General features: G+C 36.3%; 1 protein-coding gene across 4 annotated transcripts in view; it reads left to right on the top strand.

Moving 5' to 3' along the window:
* ets1 (v-ets avian erythroblastosis virus E26 oncogene homolog 1) overlaps positions 1 to 14,440 on the top strand; it is a 95,110-nt gene that overhangs the window by 32,729 nt on the left and 47,941 nt on the right. Inside the window, exon 1 of one of the 4 annotated variants that reach the window (XM_039764058.1) lies at positions 8,455 to 9,073. The exons of the other annotated variants lie outside the window; for them this stretch is intronic. Coding sequence (XP_039619992.1) covers positions 9,013 to 9,073 — 61 coding nt within the window. The 5' untranslated portion in view covers positions 8,455 to 9,012. Of the gene's footprint in view, positions 1 to 8,454; positions 9,074 to 14,440 lie in introns of those variants that run through there. 4 annotated transcript variants of the gene reach the window in all.

The raw sequence follows: 14,440 nt of genomic DNA, 5'->3' as shown, positions 1-14,440 counted from the left end.
TGGAGGGTGTCCACACACACACACACACCAAGCAGACACTAGGGACAATTTGATCGCCAATGCACCTAACCTGCATGTCTTTGGACTGTGGGAGGAAAGTGGAGTACCTGGAGGAAACCCACGCAGACACGGTGACAACATACAAACTCCACACAGGGAGGACCCGGGAAGCGAACCCGGGTCTCCTAACTGCGAGGCAGCAATGCTAACCACTGTGCCTCCTACACTGTTTCAGATGACACTAAAATTTGTTGTGTACAATTTAAGGGAGCTCCAACTGAAGATCTGCTGAAGATGTCCCAAATTCCTCCTTTATACCTAAGTATACTTCTTTACTTTTTCTTCTTTCTATATGGCTTTTTCATACTTCTCAAATGCTAACCAACAGAATACATGGCATAAAAAGGCTTCTGTATTTAAAACAAATTTTAAGGTAATTTGTCAGTGTGAGTTTAATGAAAGGACTGTGGTTAGTTGGCAGTATGGCAGCACTTTGATTACCCTGCCATTACTGTCCTAGGAAGCTCACACACCGTTCTCCGTTCAATATTGAAACACTGAAAATAACAACACACCTTGATGGTCTGTGTTTCTGTACATTTGTAGGTCCAAGTCAGCATCTTGTGTTAGTGCAGGATAAGTCTTCAAGGTACCCAATACATGGCCAAATGCCAACCACCCATCACCCCCCACACCAAAAACAAACAAAAAAACACCAAAAACAGGAACGTCAAAAAAGCCAGTTCTGGAACCCTTCACAGATTTCCACCTACTTTTCAAGATACATACTTTGTCCAACCAGTAGAGCTCTTTCCTTAAATGTCTGTTGTACTTTCTTAACATTTATGTATTTTAATGGTATATTGCTGTGCATACTTTTTCACTTGGCAAAGCTTAATATAGTGTCTCTTTTAAATATGTTAACCATAACCTGCATTCCTGGAGTGTTTAGTATTCCAGCACCAGAAATGTTGGATTTGAGTTCCAGCCTGAGCACAGTCTGTGTGGATTTTATCATGTTGTCCCCATTCCTCTGTGGGTTTTCCTCCTACATCTTGAATGTATGATTGTAAACTTATATGTTGAGTCTAAATTGGCTTTGCATGAGTGACTGTGCCCTGCAATGTTCTGGCACTAGCTTTATGGATAGATCCTCCTTTATGTTGGATGCTGCTAGAATGGGCACTAGCTCCTTGCAGATGTGATCAGAATAAGGTAGTTGTAAATGAATGGATGAGTTCCTATAGGGACAGTTGTGACATAAACATCTGGAAGGTTTGTGTTAGTGTTGTAGTGATACATAGATGTAGAACTTGCCATTTGAGGACATCCATTTAAATCCCTACTCCTTTCAGAGTGGATATTCCTACAAATCCCAAATGACAAAGTAAATGGTGGTAAACAGTCATTTGTGCAGGTAAAAATGAATATATAAACCCACACTAATTTATACGAACTGTTGAGATTTACTGCTATTAAGGGTAAGGGGGCAATGAAATGGGAGGTGTGCTCTTAATAAATATTCAGAATAATTGTAATATTTTTTTACTTAAGTTCATGAGTATGCTTTAAACTTAATTTAAAACAGTAGCAGTGGGACAACTGAAGGCATCTTCCTCTCACTTAGCCTTTAGTCAGTTTAAAGGAAAACCCACCATACTTTATTCACATCACACAAAATCAGCTTAGTTCCAGAACTAAGAAATTACTTAGAATTATTACATAATATGGTAATTTCCTTTTATCAAGTTTGTGATCTAAAAATAAATACACAAATTTAAAATACCTCACAAATCAAGTCAAGCTCATTGACTGTGATGAATAAAACTTAAATTTAATTAGGAAAAAGATTCATTCATTGAATTAAATATTGGAATGAATGCCAAGCATGCAAATGTGAGGACTTGATTTCTTAGTAATGTGTGATTGTGAATGAAAGATACATATCTAAAACTAAATTTATTTTTTCATCTTTTATGTTATAGCTGTTTTGCATATGTGGGAAAAAAATGCTGCATTATTTATCATTTAGCCTTTACAAGCATGGTTAGTTTATGGACCCTTGAGTTGTAGTGCAGAAATGAATCTAGATGCTTTATACCAGCATTATGTATGTTTGTACTGCATGCTAGGTATTTACGTTGTTGCAGACTTGCTCTATAGATTTATAGCATCATTACTGTCATCTACGCAGAATACTGTGAAATTCTGGCATTCTCCATCGCTATGATTAGTTTATGTAACTACCTTACTTCACCTCCAAAACTCTGTTTACCCTGCCTGAAAAATCTCCAAACATATTGGTCATTAACAGACAAAAAGATTTAGGGAATTTATATTATACATATGGCAGGATGTTTATATAATATACACACTTCCCCAGTTTTATGCACCCTATAATACTATGTGGCTGAAAGATTTTTTTCTGCAACATTCAAAGATTTTACCTAATTTGTTAACTATAATAGTTAATACACATTGTTAAAATATAGCAATAGTTCTTGGACAGATTTTTCAAAATGACAGTATTATGACAAAGCAAAGTTCAGAAACTTAAACTCACCCTAAAATTAAATGAATAATTGGATTCATTTAAAATACTATAGTATTTTTATTAGGTTTGATTTTCCCCAGATATTAATTGCTTATAAAAATAGAATATAATTTGAATATTTTCTTTTATAATAATAAATTCTGCAAGATTCTCATTGAAAATAATTAAAATGACAGAGGTTTTGCATAAGTATTGCATACATAAATCACCACAGGTGCAGCCAATTGGTTTATGAAGTCACAGAGTTAGTTAAATGAAGATAACCTGCATGTAGTCATGAGGATTCAATTGATTGTAGTCTAAATGCACCTGATCTGGAAGGTCCAACTTGTGGTTAGTCAGTATGGTGGCCTAAACTACACAATGAAGACAAATGAATGCTCCAAGCAACTCTCTGAAAAAGTGATTGAAAAGCACAAGTCAGGGGTAATATATAAGAAAATGTACAAATCAATTAATATCACTTGCAGTCTAATTAAACTGATTAAAAAATAGAAAGTACAGTATATAACAGCTGTAAATCTTCTTAGAGTAAGTCTGTTTACAAAAAACAAATGATTGTGTGTGATTAGTAAGGAAAGCCACCAAGAGACCTCTGATAACTCTGAAGGAGTTAAAAGCTTTAGTGACTGAAATTGGAGAGAGTGTGAATGCAACAGCAGTTGCCTGAATGCTTCACCAGTTACAACTTTATGGGAGAGTGATAAAGAGAAAACTGTTGTTAAAATACTAATACTACTACTACTACTACTACTGCTACTACTACTAATAATAATAATTATAAAAAACGTACAACATCTTAATTAGAGTTTACAAGAATGAAATTTGGTGACTTATGATGTGACCAAACTTGAGTTTTATGACCGTGTTTGGTCATGAACCATGTTTGGCAAACATTTTACATTATTATCTAAAACAACAACAACAACATTTATTTATATAGCACATTTTCCCACAAATGATGTAGCTCACAGTGCTCTACATAATGAAGAAAGAAAAAAAAAGACAAAATAAATAAGAATTAAGATAAGGTAACACTAATTAAAATAGAATAAAAGTAGAGTCTGATGGTTAGGGAGGACAGAAAAAACAAAAAAAAAACATCTGCAGGGGTTCCGAGGCCATGAGACCGCCCAGCCCCTTCTAGGCATTCTACCTCACTCTACCTCACAAAACAAGCCATGGAAAGCTTCAGAGGGTAGAGGGTAAAATTAATATTGCAAATTACATGGAAATCCTGAAGGAGACCTTAATGCAGGCTGCAAGCAACCTGCATCTTGGGAAAGAATTTATTTTCCAGAGATACAACAAGCCAAAAGCATCCAGCAAAAGCTACACATGAATGCTTAAAAACAATGTTAATGCAAAGAGTGGCCTAGTTAGAGTCCAGATTCCAATCTAATAGAGAATTTATGGGTAGACTTGGGAAATGGCTCTTCATTCATGATCTCCATGCAGTGTGACAGAGCTGAAGCAGTTTTGCAAAGAACAACAACAATATTTATTTATATAGCACATTTTCATATAAATGGTGTAGTAGCTCAAAGTGCTTTACAAGATAATGAAAGAAAAGTTTATAAAAAATAAAAATAACATTAGGCAATACTAAATAACAAAGAATAAAGTAAGCTCCGATGGCTGGGAGGACAGAAAAAAAAAACTCCAGAGGGCTGGATTAAAAAAACTAAATCTGCAGGGGTTCCAAGGGAAAATGGGTGATACATGGTGATTCAACAAGAATGGGGAACGATGGCAGTAACCTGACATGCAACACTGATAGACCTGTGCACGCATGGCTGCCATCTACTAATACTGATTTGAAGGAGGTGAATACTTATGCTGTCAATTGTTTTGTATTTTATATTTGTAATTAATTTAGAACACTTTCCTGAGATCTTTTTTTACTTTGACATTATTGAGTCTGTTTCTATTGATTAATATCCGAAAAGCCAAATAAAATTCTCTGTGATTCAACGTTGTATAACAATAAAATGTTAAAACCTCCAAGGAGGTGAACACTTTTTACAGGCACTGTATGGTTTGCTTGATCATATACAATACTTACTGTTATTTTTTTTTAATTGATTCATTGCATATTGTGTGTGTGAAATAACAATAAAGACATAAGAATAATAGCAAAGAAAACAGTTAAAAAAAAACTAAAATAAATGCAAACATTAACAGCAGTTGCCTTGTGATTCTTCATCATCTTGTGCAACTCCTACAGCAACCACTGCTTGACACCTCTGGCATTTTGAGCCAGTGAGTCTCTAAATCTACACTTGTGGTATGCTCTCTGAAAGCTGTTGCAGGTCCTGTGAAGCTGCTGGCCAATAATAAGCACAGGGTCACATTTCTGGATTTTGTGATATAGGACATCTCTAAGGTGCTCAGTGAGGTGTTAAGGTCAGGGAAGGCCAGCTGAGGCAACACCTGCGCACCGCCATTCATTCCTCAGGAGAGGTATGCCTACAGCAGCTTTGTGTGGCCTGGGGCATCGTCCTATTGTCTTGTAAGGTCATATAGGAAGTGTGATGAGAGGACTTCAGACAGGTCCTCTCAAAATAGCTGTTTGCACCCAGTCCCTCATTGTCCTGATACTTATGAAGGTATTACGACTGCCCATGGTTTCACTGCAGTATGAAAGGCATATCTATAGTAAAACAGAATCTCATATACATTAGTCTGATGTGTGGGTCTGGCTCTGGTTTAATCATTTTTAGAAGTACCAGATCTTGCCAATCTGATAAAACATTGACTGCTTTTGTGACAAAGTAGAGCAGTTTAATGCATAGTGTCTGACAACACTTTCACAAAACATGAAAAGCACAGAAAATAAATAGAAACTTAACTCTTATTACCTGTGGTCTTGTCTTGTTGTGCCTTACGCTTTGAAATAAGACCTTTTTACATAAAACCTCATTGGACAATGTTACACTTAGACCTTGTTGAGTATTATTTCCTCTAATGAGTTTCCATGCGCTCAGAAAGTCACAGTGCCTCACTACATAACCAGTGTTGCTTTTTCAGAAGGCTAAATCAAATTGACAAATATTTGTAAAATTCACAATCTAATTTTCTCATTCCAAAAAATGTAGCTTTTTTCCATGATTATATATTCATGATGTTTTGATGTTTTAGAGCTGGCTTTCTCTCATTCTCCCGCTCTCTTTATCTGTCAATCTCTTGAAGTAAATTTCAATGGAGCTATTTGGTTAAATAAAGGATTAATAAATGTAAAAGGCTCCAGGATCTTTGGTTTGAATCACAGCCCAGGCACTACTACTGTGGAATTTGTATTTTCTCTTTGTATCTGTGTGAGTTTTTTGTGTGGTGTTTTGCTTTACTTCTCAAATGTATGCATAATAGTTTAATTTGAGACTCTCAATTGGCCAAGTATGAAAGAATGTTGAGGTGTTGTGAGCGTGCACCCTGCAATGGTTTGACTCCACATGCAGGATTGGTTCCTGTCTTACTCTCACTGCTGAGGAGATAAATACTGTACCCACTAGCTGCAACACTGAATGTTAAAAAAAATAGTGGCTCTAAATTGGCCCAGTGTGGGTGCACACATGAATGTGCCATGCAGTGGAGAGGCATATTTTTTAGGTTTTTGGTTATAATAATCATTCTTTCCGGTTTTTACCCCCTATGATTTCTAGCCATCTCACTCTCATTGTTGGTGACAAATGATTATTGTCTTGATTGCTTTCAATTTTTTTTTTGTTCTTTATTTCACCTTATACAATTTCTCGTATTAGGAATTTGTTCATTTTCACATACCCTTTGGGGTCAGAGCGCAGAGTCAACCATTGTACAACGCTCCTGGAGCAATTGAAGGTTAAGGGCCTTGCTCAAGGGCCCAGCAGATTATGATCTCTTTTGGCAGTGATGGGGATTGGAACTGGCAACCTTCGTGATACAAGCGCAGATCCTTAGCCTCAGAGCCACCACTCTGCCCAACATTTGTATTTAGAATTAAGTTTTACATTGTATTTTTGTTAAAAAAAAAAGTTGCATGCGAAATTTGGAGCTTATATTATTTCACATTATAGGTTAATGAGCCCAAAGCTAAGATGTTGTCTACTTAGTCAGTTTGGATGTTGCAATTATCCTGGCTGCACTGGGTAAAAGCCATGAATGAAATTTAGATGGGACATTTGCCCATAGTAGTACACACTCATGCATAGAGTCGTCATGTGACCTAACATATACATTTTTGTGGTTTTAGTAAGCCCAGGATTTAAATTTAGATGGAACACTTCTCCACTGCAGTACACATTCCTATATATAGTCACCTTTTGATCTAACATGTACATCTTTTGTGATTTTAATATGCTTGTTACTAAGGTGTTTGTTATTCAGTACACCAGTTAAATCAGTATTTTACCATATTAAACTCCACTTTTGGTTTCTTTTTGCTTATTATACACATGTGCAATGCAATTTGCTTGAAAAACCCAATGCATTGAGTCATTTTTCCCTTTTTATTATAAAACAAATTGGACAATTCATAAAGGTAAATTTCCTTTGTGAATATGTGTGTGTATATGTATATATAATGACAATATAACCTGATATTTCAGAAATTTAAAACCTGTTTCAGAATGCTACCCTTTAACATGGATACTTTTGGAGACATTACATTTTTGGTTGCATACTTATTTTTGATAGAATGGCTCATAAGAGTGAATCAACAGCTCCTGAATAATGACTGTACATTATTTTTCCTCAGTTGCAGTGGCTACTGAATTACCATTTTTGTGTAACTTAATGTACTATTGTACAATTTTGCATTATAGTCTTTAGGGATTTCATACATACTGAGTACTTTTTAAGTATATAAGTACAGTACTAACTAAAAAGATCACACTCCACTTTCTCCATGCCTTCAGTGTATTTATTGTCTTTCCATATTACATTAGCTCTCAAACACAAATAATTGCATTTGTTATCCATTTTCTCACAGTTTTAGAGAACTAGCTAATGAAGCTCTCCAGTGAAATCCCATACCAAGCCATGTGTCTCCTCAGCAAATCCCCAAGGTGTCTGTGCTGTACTTTGTTGCTTCCATGGCCTCTTGCACCCTGCCACTAGCTCATTTAACACCACCTCACTTTCTCGATCAGCACGTTGCATATGGGCATGCTCTGTATAATGCTGATAAAGAATAAGGTGATAATATGCTTCAGAAGAGCCTACAGAGCATCAGATGAGGCAAGAATCACCGTCTGTACAAGCTCCATGTCCAGTGCCTTTCTTACCAGTCAAACTAAATACAGCAGCACTTCATCTTGTTGTTTAGTGACCAGTCATTCTAATTAACCACCGTTTTTTTTATAACTGAAGATTATTCTGTTACTGTCATACACTTTGAGGTGTAGAACTGGGCAGGGATGAAGGAGCTAATTAATTATGAATGACCATTTTAGTAATGACTGATATGTTGGTTCACGTATATAATCAACGATGATAGAAATATGCAGTTGTATACACGCGACTTTATTGGGAAATGTATTGCCTATCAATTCATACATCGTCTAATCTCGCCGCCCTTGCCATATTAACACAGGACGGGACGTTCTTCTGTTGCAAGGCACAATTATATTAACACATATAGTCAATCTGTAATTCTTGAATATATGGAACACGTATATCCTTGAGGTGTGGGAGGAAACTGAAGTGTCCGGAAAAATGCAATGCAAAAACATGGAGCATTCGGTAAAACCAACAAAAAGCGAACTCGGGCCCCTTTTGCTGTGGCGCTTCATTGCTAAACGTCACGGTACTGTGTCGTCCCCTGTCAATTGTTTTTTTTTTATTAATAGGACTGTACGGCGAGCTTAAAATTTTAACGGATTATTTTGATCAACACTAAAAATTTAGCGGACTCTTGGGATTTTTTGTTTATTTTTCATTTCAGATGCACCTTTACTCCGTTGTGTTAAAGATGAATGTTTGTCGAAAAAGCTTGTAATGTAAACGCAAGGCCACACAAGAGCATAATTGATTTGTAGAGCCGCGCAACAAGCGGCTTCACAGAGCCAGCCCCTCATAAGCGTCTGAAAATGGTCCGGCCTCCTCAGAAAGCTAGTGAAACGGACTGAGAAACGCCCTTAAAGGAGTGAGTGAACGAGCGAGAGAGTGAGTGCAAGAGACAGAGATAGAAAGAGAGAGAGAGAGAGGGAGAGAGGAAGGGGGGAAGCGGGGGAAACATCATCAGAGACAATTTTGAATTTGCAAAAGAGAAGGAAAAAAGCAAGAAAGAACGTGGGAAAGAGAAGAAAAGTTGTGCACTTTGTTGGTGAAAAGCCAAAAAATAACATCTGGAGCAGTACTGAGCTCGAAACATTAAACGGGAGACTTTCGCAACTGCTAACTACACTCGCATATACAGAGTAACGAAGGAGAAAAAAGGCACAAAGGCGTCAACGTACATTTGACTTAGAACGCCGATCATGAAGGCAGCTGTTGACGTGAAGCCGACGTTAACGATCATAAAGACTGAAAAGCTTGATGGTAAGTCAACACGCTTATTTTTTGCGATTCTTGGTGTCTGACTTCAACGCAGCCGGCCGATCAGTTTATTGCAGACTATTCCCTGCTCGGTTAAAACCTATGCTTGGTTTACCGCACGTTGAGATCAGAGTATTGAAAGTAGAAGTCTGTCTTGGACATATGCATTCTAGTCCGGCAGCCGGAAAGTGCTCATAAAAACTTAAAGCGACAGTTATGTCGCTAGGACTCCTTTAATTTGTCACATTCGTTAATACGGTATCTACCCGAGATGCGCTGGGCGGGGTGGGGGTGGTGGTGCAGCAGCGGCTAGACTAGCCGAGGCGTGGTCTCAAGCAGTCCAGAGAAATGCTTAAAGAGTATAAATGCATTATTGGTCAAACGACATCTTTCATGTAGTTAGTATATATCCAAGATTAATTTTACTTGTTTTCTTGAAAGCTTCGGGTGTTCAAATGCATTGGAACGTGGCGTTTAAAAATGCATATACCGTGTGTGCTGAGTTTGACACTCGTTTGTGACATCATCGGCTCTTCTGCACGTGTACTGTGGAATTTACTTAAAAATGAAAATATTTCTTCTGCTTGCAAGCAAATAGAATTCAGAAAGTATCTGTAGCAACCTCTGCAGCAGCAATGAGGAAACTACTATAACTGATGTAATCTCATAGTATTGCTGCAATTTCTGTTTTGTTTATTTGGGCTTGAAAAGCCTTATATTAGAAACTTCTTTAAAATATACGGTAGGTTCAGTTGCTTTTGAATAGCCATGAATGAATGAATTACAGATTAGATACTCTGTCCAGCTTTAACACTTTCACTCTGTTCTCATTACTAGTTGTATACATGGATTCATTTATAATGTTTTTTTCGCCGTTTTAAGTATTTTGAAAATCCATCCATTTATCCTTTTTTGGAATTTGCTTATTCAAGCACATGATTGTGGAGGAAATAGATTTTTTTTTAATGTTTTAAAGAGTATTTGTGTAGTATTAAGTTTCAGTGTCTATGTGTCTACATTGAGGTTTGCCCATCCCAAGAACTGCCAGAAAGTTTATGTAGATATTCTGAAATGTGTACCTAATATTGAGCAAGAGGAAAGTTCTTAAGGCTATGCTTCACAAACGTATACTGGGTGTTTGGCAGCTACTTGGACTCAGTAATGGACAGCAGAAATGGAATAGGTGTGTGGAAATCTTTATGCATCCATTAGGTTCAGTCCTAAGTTTATTTACTCAATATGGCTATATTGTGGTTGACAATATAATGACTGGCACTAGCACCATATGACCCTGAACTGAATATCCATTAAACATATGGGTTGTTCCTAAATTGCACTCAATGCTTGCTGACATGGTCTCCAGCTTCCCTGTGACCCTGCTCAGGATAAAGCAGGTTTGGAAAATAGGTAGATAAATGGATAAACTTGCTTATTTTGGTTTAGAGGTGTGAAGACCTATCCTAGTAGGACTGGATACAAAGCTGAAAGTAAACCTAGGTGTGCAGACAATATTCAGTGTTTATATCTACACATTACAGTAGTGTGAGGATTTTGTTAGTAAATCTGAAAGTGGTATATTTCTAATAATTTATTCACTACGTATTGCATAAACCCAATTGGAATCTTCATAAATGTTAGAACAACAATCCTGATATACCGTAAGTACTTTTAGATGCAGTCATTGTGTTTATGTTTTTTAAATGGTTTTGGACCTTAACAGTGGTATCACTTTTGTTTTTTTGTTTGGTTGTGTCAAAGTACTATTATGGAATTGCTTTTCTGTGTACCCATCCATCCATTTTCTTAACCCAATTATTTGCCTACAGACTTATTAAATAGTTGAATCCTTCAGGTCACCATCAGGTAGAAGGCAGGAACTAATCCAGGAAGCAAAGCCTGCACATTACAGGGGGCTCACTCAGTCATACAGTTCCTATTTAAAATTGCTTATTAACATAATAAGTACATATGCATCATATGACTGTAAACCAATGAACCTGGAAAAATTCAACCTGCGACATAGAAAAAATGTGCAAACTCTGTACGCTGAGATGGCTAAGGCCTGTGAGGCAGTAAGGCTAAAACCTGTACTTTTGTTATACTCCAAATTAGGATATTTATTCTTTTTATTCCTCAAAAATGTTTATCTTGTGCATTGTTTTAAAAAGTAGTATTTAAATGCAGTTGTAAAATGGATAGTGGATGCTACCACATTTTTGTTTATATGAAAACAAACAAAAAAAGGATCATGTTTCTTATTCATCCATTCTATCCTTTTCTCTCCAGGAGTTTAGAGCCCATCTCCATCAGCATCAGGCACAAGATAACAACCTAGCATTCATTCATTGCAGGGCACACACCCCAGCTCACTCATATATCGGACTTTATTGTCTCCTGTCAACTTTTGAAACATTAAATGTGTTTTATCTTTTGTATGTAGGAGGAAAACAAGCAGTATGCAAGGAGAAAAACCTATGTAGCTATGGGGAAAATTTACAAACTCTACATACAATAGATGGTGACCAAGCCATCATTCAAACCCAGATTTAAGCAGATTAAACTCCATGTATGCAATTTCACCCCCTGTCACTTTATATATCAGAATGCAATGGTTAAGAAATGATAATTTGATCAGGCAGCCACTTCTTACGGTCAAAAAGGAGTGCCTCCTCCAGTGGGAAACTGAAATATTATGGTAGCTCTAGATTTAAGAAATGGAAGTGATGAGAAGGACTTCAAATTAAAAGATTCTGATTGTTAATTGAAAAATGAATTGCATGTATATGGTTTGATTAGTCTTATGACAATGAACTGGATAAAGGAATTAGAAAAAGGATGGATGAATAACTTCATGAGTCATTTTCTTACTATTCAGAAACATTGATTTGTAAAATTATTTACCCTAAAATACATTAGCTTCATAAAAATAGCTATTTGTTTTAATTAAAATTAATTTAATGATGTGCTTGTCCTTCAAACTTTTTTTTTGTTTTAATTTGTTTGTGTTTTAATCTTAGTTTAATTTAGCACACTTTTCATCTCCATTCCTTTTTTTTTTTTGATTCTTTAAATATTTGCTTATGTGCCAATTTAAAATAGTCTGCCATTTCTTGCATGATTGTGAGGTTGTATTGCTAAAATTTAGAAGACCTTTGCCACTTATTACAGAGGGTGAATAATATATACAAAGTTTGTATGCTGTATATCGATGTTTTTTCTGTGTAATTAGCACTTTCTTAAAATGTATCAGTCATCTTGTCAATATTTCATCACATAGGCTTGCATCAGAGATCTTTTTTTAAGTCCTTGCCTCTTTGATCTGGTTATGGATGCATTGAGTCATGGGATAAAGAACCAACCCCTCGGTGCCTGCTTTTTGCAGATGACATTGCATTGGGTAGCATCAGAAAAGAGAAGGTACAAAGGATTTTGGAAGAATGGAGAAGGGTTTTGGAAGATGTAGGGTTGAAGAATAAGATGGAGTATGTAAGGTTGAATGATGATCAGGTTTCAGAGGTTAGCCTGCAGAAAGATCAACTGAGAAGAGTGTATACATTTAAATATCTAGGATCAGTGGTAGCTCAAGATGGAAAACTAAATCCAGAGATAACCCCCAGTGTCCAGTGTGGATGGAACAATTAGAAGAAGATATCAGTAGTATTGTGTGATCGATGAATTGTGGTGAAGTTTACAGGTAAAGGTTTCTGAGATAGTGGTAAGACTAGAAGTGATGTATGGATTTAGGACATAGGCAGTAAAGAGAGTGCAGGAGATGAAGTTAGAGGTGGCAGAATGAGAATGATGAGATGGGTGTTTGGAGTTACAAAAAACAACAGAATAAGAAATGAGACATTCAAAGGTACAACAAAAATGGGAGAGATATCTGAGAAAGCGCAGGAGAGTAGGTTGAAGTGGTATGGACATTTGATGAGGAGAGACAATGGAGAGACATGGGCAAAAGAATTGATGGGAATGTAAGTGCAGGGGAAGATAAAGCAAGGGAGGCCAAAACGGAGGTGGATGGATAAAGTAAAAGAATATCTGAAGGAAAAGGGCTTGACTAGCAAGGAAGTGCAGGACTGAGCTGTTTAGAGAAGGTTGGTCAAGCACATTAACCCCACATAGAAATGGAAAAAGATGAAGAGGGAGAAGTAGAAGACCAAGCAACATTTACATTCATTTTTAGCTAATTGTCAGTGTTAATTTTGAAAATTTAAATTGGAGTGAAAACATTCACCCTTAGTATTAGGTTATTTTACTCTGATACTTTTTCTTTTGTGCTGCAGTTTTATTAGCACTAATCAGAAAACTGCTGCGTAATCTGAATAAACCGAATAATGCTTGTCAACTGATATGATTATGTAATTTTACTATAAGCAAAATGATTTCCTTTCAGATGAACAGATCTATCATTTTCAAACATGTAATGTATGCTTTCCTTATGTACAGCATTAAATAATACAGTGTACCAATTAGTACATATTTTTATGTCTTCTATTTTTCATATCTTTACACTCTACTTATATCTTAATGTAAGCATAGAAGTGATAGAATAATATAAGTACATTACTCAATTATTTTAAATACTAATGATTTCATATATTAATGAGGGATGTAACTGGTAAAAGGATGACTGTATTTGGTGTACTATATAGTACTGGGAACATTAAAGGAATGCAGCAATTGTATTCAGGACTAAACTTTGCATACACCAACCATATGAGAAGTTCATCAAATTAAGTGTTGATTTATTTTTATGTATTGATTTTTTATTGTGGTAAGTTATACCACACTCATGAAGTCTTCTGTATCAAGGTTTGCTGTACTTTAGTGATTTAGAATGAAAAACATTTTACTGATATCTAGTTGAACATTAGTTGAACATTTCTTTGGTGATAAGAATAGAAGCAGGCAAAAAGTATTATAACTCCGATTTAAATAGGTAGACATTTTTCTTTACCTCCCCTAATTTGCAATGCAAAATGTTTTTATTCTGCGTGAACTACTCTAATCTTTCCCTTTAGATAAAACACAAGATTTGTGCATTTCTCTTTAAACTTGCAGGTGTTTTGAGGTTAGCAGGAAAGTGTCTGAATTTGAAGAGTTCAACATCAGTTTCTATGGTTGCATTGCTTTGCTGCTTGCTCAGAATCACCCTCAGATGTTTCAAAAGTGCTGCAGACCGTTTGTAGACGGCATATAGTGCTTTGCAGGAGATGCCTCAGTGGTTTTAGAAGATCAAATAAACTGGCGCCTGTGATGCTACAAGAAATGAATGTGCTCATATGAGATCTTGCTCACAAATGCGGCCGCCAGTGTTTCTTTAGCGTGGGGGTGGCTGGCTGCACATTTACACAAGTTTTACAGCAT

The sequence above is a fragment of the Polypterus senegalus genome, chromosome 9, assembly GCF_016835505.1.
Source record: "Polypterus senegalus isolate Bchr_013 chromosome 9, ASM1683550v1, whole genome shotgun sequence".
NCBI lineage: Eukaryota > Metazoa > Chordata > Cladistia > Polypteriformes > Polypteridae > Polypterus > Polypterus senegalus.
Note: the sequence above shows the minus strand (reverse complement) of the source record. Positions and strands in the feature narration are given on the sequence as shown.